Here is a 7355-nt window from a genome sequence, read left to right on the forward strand (position 1 = left end):
CCGTTTCTGAGTTATCCATTTCCAAGCAAAAAAGGGTTTTTAGTCTGGATGTTTTCTGTTGTTAGGATTTCAGACTCGCAGAAGCAGGGCCTACGGGTACCACACACTGCATTGAAGTGATGAAAGTTTAAAAAAAAAAAACCAATTGCTGGACCTAATGTTTTCTGCCAGACACATGTGGTGATCGAGAACATGCTAATCACATCCTGGTTACTCCCTATTGCATATTTGACACGGTGGTTCTGTTTTACTTATCCACGCATGCAGTGGGATCAAATCAGAATTGGTTTAGCCTGTTCAGTTAGGTAGCTTTTTCCTTCTGGATGTCTGTTTGTGCTCTGTCTGTGAGGTCCAATTGCGGAGTGTTTTCTTGGATTGAGTGCTCTGGGACTGGGATCACCGCTCGGCGTGTCCTTTCCTGATTCTACTCTTCAGACTGATAGTGCAAGCCACAGAAGCTCTCTGGTGAGGAGCAAGCCACTGAAGGCAGCTTGTGCCTGTCTACTGAAGCCAACATGTAGGAAGTCATGGCCTGCTCTGTTTGAGTGGGAGGCTGATCTTCAGTGCTAAGAGTCCACTGTGGATACAAAAGTTATAGGGCAAGACAAAGAATTAGTGAACTGTTTTGAAGGACTTTTTCCTGGTTATTTATTTGTCCACATAGCTGCAGTGTCTAGTTTTATCACATCATCCAAGTCAATCTAAAAATTGACTAGATTCATGGAGGAGTTAACTGTTTTTCTTTTAGAAAAAATCAGAAATATAACATTATGTACACAATGAGAGAATTAGAAAAGAATTAGTCTTTTAGGTTGATCTAGTTAGGAAACTTACTCATACCCTAAGCCTAACTTCCTTCCTACTGTGCTCTCTTTAAGATCCTACCACCTACCTCAAAAACATAAGACTTGCCATACTGGGACAGTCCGAAGGTCCATGAAGCCCAGTATCCTGTTTTCAACAGTGGCCAACCCAGGTCACAGGTACCTGGCAAGATCCCAAGGAGTAAAACAGATTTTATGTTTTTATCCTAGGAATAAGCGGTGATTTCTCCTTGCTCTCTGTTTCTGTTTTCTATGATCAATAATCTTTTTTGGCCATATGAATTAAGTAACTCTACCTGTCTAGAGCTGTGAATAGGTGTTGTGCTGAAAAAGTTGCCATCCATATGATATGGCATTGTTGCATTTGGCTGGATCAGGTTTGTTAAGAAGTTAGGGTGAAGGGCATCTTCAAGGAATTCGCTGGCCAGGTAAGAGACATCATCCTTTTCAAAAACTTCTGCACTATTCTTGGCATCGTAACCTCCCCATTGCAGTCTCTTCAACCTGCGGAGCATCCAGAAAAAAAGCATCATTCCAACAACACATACATTATCAGTCATCTTGCGAGCCCCATATATGGTGGCAAACTCTTATAGATACTAAAGAGCTTTGGAGAATCAGATTATTTGCAGACTTTGATACCTTGTATTGAACCAACACAAGAATTAACCAAAGGCTGCACGTGTGTGTGTTTGGGTGTGTTGGTTGTTTGGGGGTATGCTTGTGGGCTGTTTGTTGTATGATTGTTGCGGCTTAAGGCCGGGTGTTTGGGGTTCGTGTGTGTTTGGGCATCCAGCCACAAGGTTTCTGCTCTATGAACCATCTGCTGTCATAGTTTTCCCTTGTTGCTTCTTTGATTGTTATGTTTTTTTCTGCTTTCACCACTCCTGGTTGTATGTTGCCTTCGCAATTGCTAATAAAGATATAAAAAAAAAAAAAAAAAAAAGATGATCCTGTACCTGAGCTTCCAAGATCACACACATTTTCTTCCTTAAAAGCTTTTTGCAGTCCTTCGTACATCTAGGGACCTGGGTAGTCTGGAAAGCTCAGGTACAGCATAATCTCTGGATAACAAAAATAAAACAGAAGATTGTAAAGATTCTGATCACTAAAAAAGGCAAAATTTATCTTGGAAAGATTTTACTTTTCTTTCTCTCTTTTTTTTTTTTTTGCAAAGAAATGCAATCAGGCAAACTGTGCCAGAAATTTCTTGCAGCATAAGAAAGTGGCATGAGGGAGAACTAAGGGCTCCTTTAACGAAGCCGCGTTAGCGGTTTAACGCGCGTAAACAGCGCACGCTAAACTGCCGGCCGCACTAGCCACTATCGCCGCCTCTTGAGCAGGCGGTAGTTTTTCAGCTAGCGCGGGGGTTAGCGCGTGATAATCTGGGAGTTGCAGTAATCCAACACGTTTCTGAGTACATGCTCCACCCCCTTAGACTTAGAGCCAGAAACATATTCAGTTGAGTCCCAAAGCCAAGTAACATACCTGAACAAATCCATGACAAGGGGGGGGACGGGGAAGATCACCAGCAACACAAACAAGTCTTGAACCGGTATGCTCTGCAAAATATGAACAAGTAATAAACAGGCACAAAGGCAACTCGGAACAACATTGAGGAACAATGTAGAACCAACCTGATGTGTGCATCGAGCACCCCAAGAAAAAGCATTCAGTAAAGAGCATACTCACAAAAAACTACCCGCAGGATCCGGCAACTGGCTAGAAAATCTTCAAGCTTGTAAGGAGAATAACTGAGGCAGAAAGAAGTAGGCTATTCCAAAACAATTAAGTGTATACAGAGAGGGCGGGTTGTATGGAATCCTACAGGGACTAACAGAAAGAAGATTATCCTAAGGTATAAACCTAATCTTCCATTCCGTTACATCCCTTCTGGATTCCATACGCAAGGTTACGTACCAAAGCAATGGTAGTAGCTAGGGAGGGACAGAAGAGCCTGCCTTCAACACCAAAGTCCCAAAAGTGGCGTCATTACGAGCCGCCACATTCACTTGGTAAAAACCGAGTAAAAGTATGAAGAGAGGACCAAATAGCCGCCCTGCAAATTTAATCCGGGTGAATCGTGCAAGACTCTGCCCACAACGCAGCCACACTTTTAATCGAGTGGGCTTTAAGTGAAATTGGCGGCTGCTTGCCACAGGTGATGTAAGTCACAGAAATGGCCATTTGAATCCATCAAGCGATCGAAGGCTTGGATGCCAGCCAACTACGGTGAGGCGCAGCAGTCAGGACAAAAAGGTGATCAAACAGCCTGAAATTAGTCCTCTCCAAATACTGGAGCAAGATTCTCTGGACATCCAACTTGTATAAGATCTGATATTTGCTCTCTGAACCTGTGGGATGAAACGCAGGTAACCGAACTTCCTGGTTGACATGGAAGGCTGATTCCACCTACAGCAGAAAGGAGGGCACAGTATGGAGAACAACTCTACATCCGTAATACGGAGAAAGGGTTCCCTGCACGAAAGAGCCTGAAGCTCCGATATATGCTGAGACAATGGCAACCAGAAAGGCAATCTTGATCATTAGATCCAGAAGAGAAGCATTCTTCAGTGGTTCAAATGGGGCCTCACCAAGGTTCTGCAAAACGATGTTAAGATTCCATGATGGGAAAGGAAGATGCAAGGGGGAACGCAAATGAAGCGCCCCTCTCATAAACCTGGTCACATCTGGATGAGCAGTAAGCAAACTAGTGCCTCTGCATGTTTGAAAACATAAAAGGCTTACAACCTAAACTTTAGGCCACTGCCAGACCTCTGTCTAGGCCCTTCTGAAGCAAAAGCCAGGATCACTGAAATGGGAGCCCTCTCAGGCTCCACCTTATTATTAGCACACCACTGTTGGAAAGCCTTTGCCATTGGAAGCCATAGTAAAGGGTTTCTTTGAGCACAAAAGAGTCAAGATAACTTAATCCAAATAACTGTGTTTCATAACTGTGTAGGACCAAAGCGCGGACACCGGCCCATGACAGAGAAGGTAATGATGAAGAGGGAACTGGAGTTTCTCTTCCCTCTGAAGACAGACGAAATCCACATACCACAGGCAATGAGGCCAATCCGGAGCTACTAGAATCACAAAGCTGGGATGCATCGCTAACCGGCGGATGATCCGATTGACCAGAGACCATGGAGGGAACACATACAGGAGCTTGTGAGCTGGCCAGGGCTGAACCAAGTCTTCCAGCCCTAGGCTTCTGCATTGTGTCCGTTGACTGTAAAAGTGCCTGGCCTTCGAGTTCTCTGCTGAAGCCATCAAGTTCATCTGGGGTTGACCCAAGCGCCATATGATCAGATGAAATGCCTTCTGCGAGAGAGACCATTCTCATGGGTGCAGGACCTGATGGCTGAGGAAGTCTGCCTGAATATTGTCGACTCTGGCAACATGGGCCATCGAGAGAGAAAGAAGATGAGCTTCCACCCATCGAATCAGCATGCAAGCCTCCTGGCCCAAGGGAGTGCTTCTTGTGCCCCTTAATGATTTACATATGCCACCGCTGTGGTCATGAGGTCATCCAGACCTTTACCAAAAAGAAGCTGGCCCTTGAAAGGAAATCTGCTTAGAGTGGTCTTTGAAGCAGCGTCCCCTGCCCAATGCCGGATCCAGAGTCCAGTGTATAGACACTGCATAAGCAGAGACCTTACTAAGAACTTGAATGAGATCATAAAGGGTATCCACTACATAATCTACACAACCATCACCAGTGAAAACAGGCGTGCACCTCCACAGAGGACGCACTGAGCAATCTGATATGACAGGCTCTTGTCATAAATGAAGCAGCTGCCACCGCTTTGATTCCCAAAAACGCCACTTCAAAAAGATTTTTCAACATAATGTCAACCTTGAGATCCTGAGAATTCTTAAGCATCTATCACTAGGGAGGGCTGTGCACCTGATAACCTGCGTCACAGCGGAATCTACCTTAGGCTGTTCAGAAACTTGCTGAAAATCAGGTGCCAGAGGATAAAGCTTAGATATAGCTTTAGAAAGTCAAAAAGAGCTTTCTGGGGTATCCCATTGTTCCATAACCAAACCAAAAAGCTGTGAATGGGATAGAAAAAAGGAAGACAGCATATTAGAACGGTCTAGGACCGAAGCCTGAGATGTAGAAGGTGAAGAATCTAATTTGAGCTTTTTCAGAATATCAGCAATAAAAAGGTGGATAGAACCATGCTTAAAAAGTCTGTGGACAGTAGGGTTATCACCCAAATCCGGACTCTCAGGACGGCCAAGGTGACTAGACCCAACATGGGTATCAGTTGGATCCAAAATAGAAGCAGTGCCCGGAGACAGAAGGAGCATAATATCTGAAAGTCAATCAAGGTCTGCCACAGCCAGATGAGAGGACTCCTGAACAGGAAGCTCCACCAGTGGCATAGTAGGCTGAGAAAAACCTGACGCGCCCACCGTCTGCGCCAAACAAACGGGATCTGAAGAATACGCTTTCCAGGGAAGCCAAAAAAAATCTGGAGAAAAGTCACACCCTGCAACCATGGCAGAGCTCTGTTGAGGCACGCTCACCGTACCACAAGAGTGACCATTCTCAGAACGCATGCGTTTTGCGCTAGACTCCAGAACAGCCACTGAGCGAGATAATTTTTCCGAAGTCACGAATCTAGGCCAGCTTCCCAGCCCTAGAGTCCACGGGGAAGGCAAAGTCTGAAGCTCCTGCCCCCTCCCCCAGCGTGCTACAGCATGCGGTGTATGGTCACTGATCCGGCACAATCAATGCACACATTCAACAGATTAAGGGCTGGGGAGTCCATCCCAAATGATTTTTAATCAAATCAAGGGGTTTTGAGATAGAAATAAAACTTTGAAAAAAGGATTGTTTAAAATCCAAAATAGCCACTGTCAGCAAATTTGCACTCAAAACGGCGAAAACAAAAAATAGCGATTTGGGGTCTGGAGTGGTGGGGAACCTAAACACTACTCAAATATAAAATAAACCCACTGAAAGGTATTCAAAAGAGATCGTGGAGAAAAATGGTCTCAGAAACCCACTTGGATACGGATTTCAATCCAGGGATATTTCAATCCAATACCAAGTTATTCAAGGTTTACGACTTCCATCACTGACCAAATTATCTCCACCTCCTTGTTTGTGTAAACCAAATTCTACTGTATCATAAGTTAATTATTTTTTTGCTTTTTACAAACAGCAAAACATCACTTACCTTAAAGTGTGCAGAATACTAACAAGCCCGATGGGGACCCATTTTGCCACTAAACGCGGCATTTTCAAGGGTTCTTGAAAATCTTTGGACTGCCAATCGGCCGGACTCTGACTGTGACCTCCGTCCCCATGGACCCTTGCCATGCGGTTTGGGGCGGGAAAATCAGCCTGCACCTTGAAACACGAGGTTTTCACTCGAGACGCTTTCAGTCTACTCTTAAAACCCGTGACAAGGTCAGTGGGCAAGCAAACTCCCGGGGAAGGAACCCCAAGTCTAAGAAGGGTGTCACACAGCAGGCTAGCTCCACAAATCTTCCAGAGTTTCTCTGTGAAGCAGCAATCTGGCTCCACGGGACTTTATCTTTTCCTCCAACAGGGGACCACCAGAAGGGGTCACAAGGCACTGAAGCCACCGAAGAAAATGAACTTTAAGCGAGAAAAAAAAAAAAGAAAAAAAGCAGAGCAACTGCAAAAGACCTGCATGGATTGCTTGCAGAAATTGAAACTGGATATGTTTCTGGTTCTCAGTCTAAGGGTGTGAAGCAAGTACTCAGAAAACTATTGGATTTCTGCAACTCCAAGATTGCGGGTTGAGACTGAACACCTAGCGTATGGATTCTGGAAGGGATGTAACAGAAAGTAGTCTTAACCTGGCTTTAGGAAGAACCCCTTAAATTTGCTTTCAGAAGCACAAAGAGATGGGTCAGATAGGATAAGCAATTGCACAACCCTGGCAGCTGCAGCAGCAGGAAACCTTGTATTGGAAACAGTACAGTAGAATCTTGACTGAATACATTGGTCCCATCCTTAGGGACCATCCTTCCATTCTGAAAGGAAATAACATGGGAGGAGCAGGAAGGAGCTGTGGAAATGTCAATTGGACCCAAAACTGGATATGAAGAAGGCTGACTGCCTACTGATCAATGTTGCTTTGCCTCCTCTTCAGATCTTCCATGTGGTAAAAGGCCGCCATCACCTGGCTATTCTGGATGCCTCTCTTCTTCTGCTGGATCTTCTTCCTTCCACACAGTTCTCTAGGGGAAGGAAGTCTCTCACAAGCAGACAGCTCTTGTAGACACGTCATGCCTGGCTCTATACCTGGTCTGTGCACTGTATGGCTGAACATCTAAGATAGAAGAGGGGACGGAAGGGCAGATTTTTTTTTAGTAATATGTAACCTGATTTTTAAGGTAGAAGTAGAACCCTTGATATGAACAAAGGAATTGCTATACTGGATCACACCAAAGATCCATTTAGACCAGTGTTCTTACCTTTGACAGCTGCAACTAGGTAGTTAAAAAAATTTTTTTTTTTAGATGACATGAATTAAAAGTTGC

General features: G+C 44.6%; 1 protein-coding gene across 1 annotated transcript; it reads right to left on the reverse strand.

Moving 5' to 3' along the window:
• Positions 1–277: 277 nt before the first annotated feature.
• LOC117350067 (protein INCA1-like) lies at positions 278–7048 on the reverse strand. The gene is made up of 3 exons (XM_033923995.1): positions 6936–7048; positions 1121–1328; positions 278–577 (listed from the first exon to the last, which is right to left on the reverse strand). The coding sequence occupies exons 1-3, from the start codon at positions 6989–6991 to the stop codon at positions 425–427; spliced, it is 417 nt and encodes a 138-aa protein (XP_033779886.1). The 5' UTR covers positions 6992–7048; the 3' UTR covers positions 278–424.
• Positions 7049–7355: the final 307 nt, after the last annotated feature.

The sequence above is a fragment of the Geotrypetes seraphini genome, chromosome 16 (assembly GCF_902459505.1).
Source record: "Geotrypetes seraphini chromosome 16, aGeoSer1.1, whole genome shotgun sequence".
NCBI classification, from domain to species: Eukaryota; Metazoa; Chordata; class Amphibia; order Gymnophiona; family Dermophiidae; genus Geotrypetes; species Geotrypetes seraphini.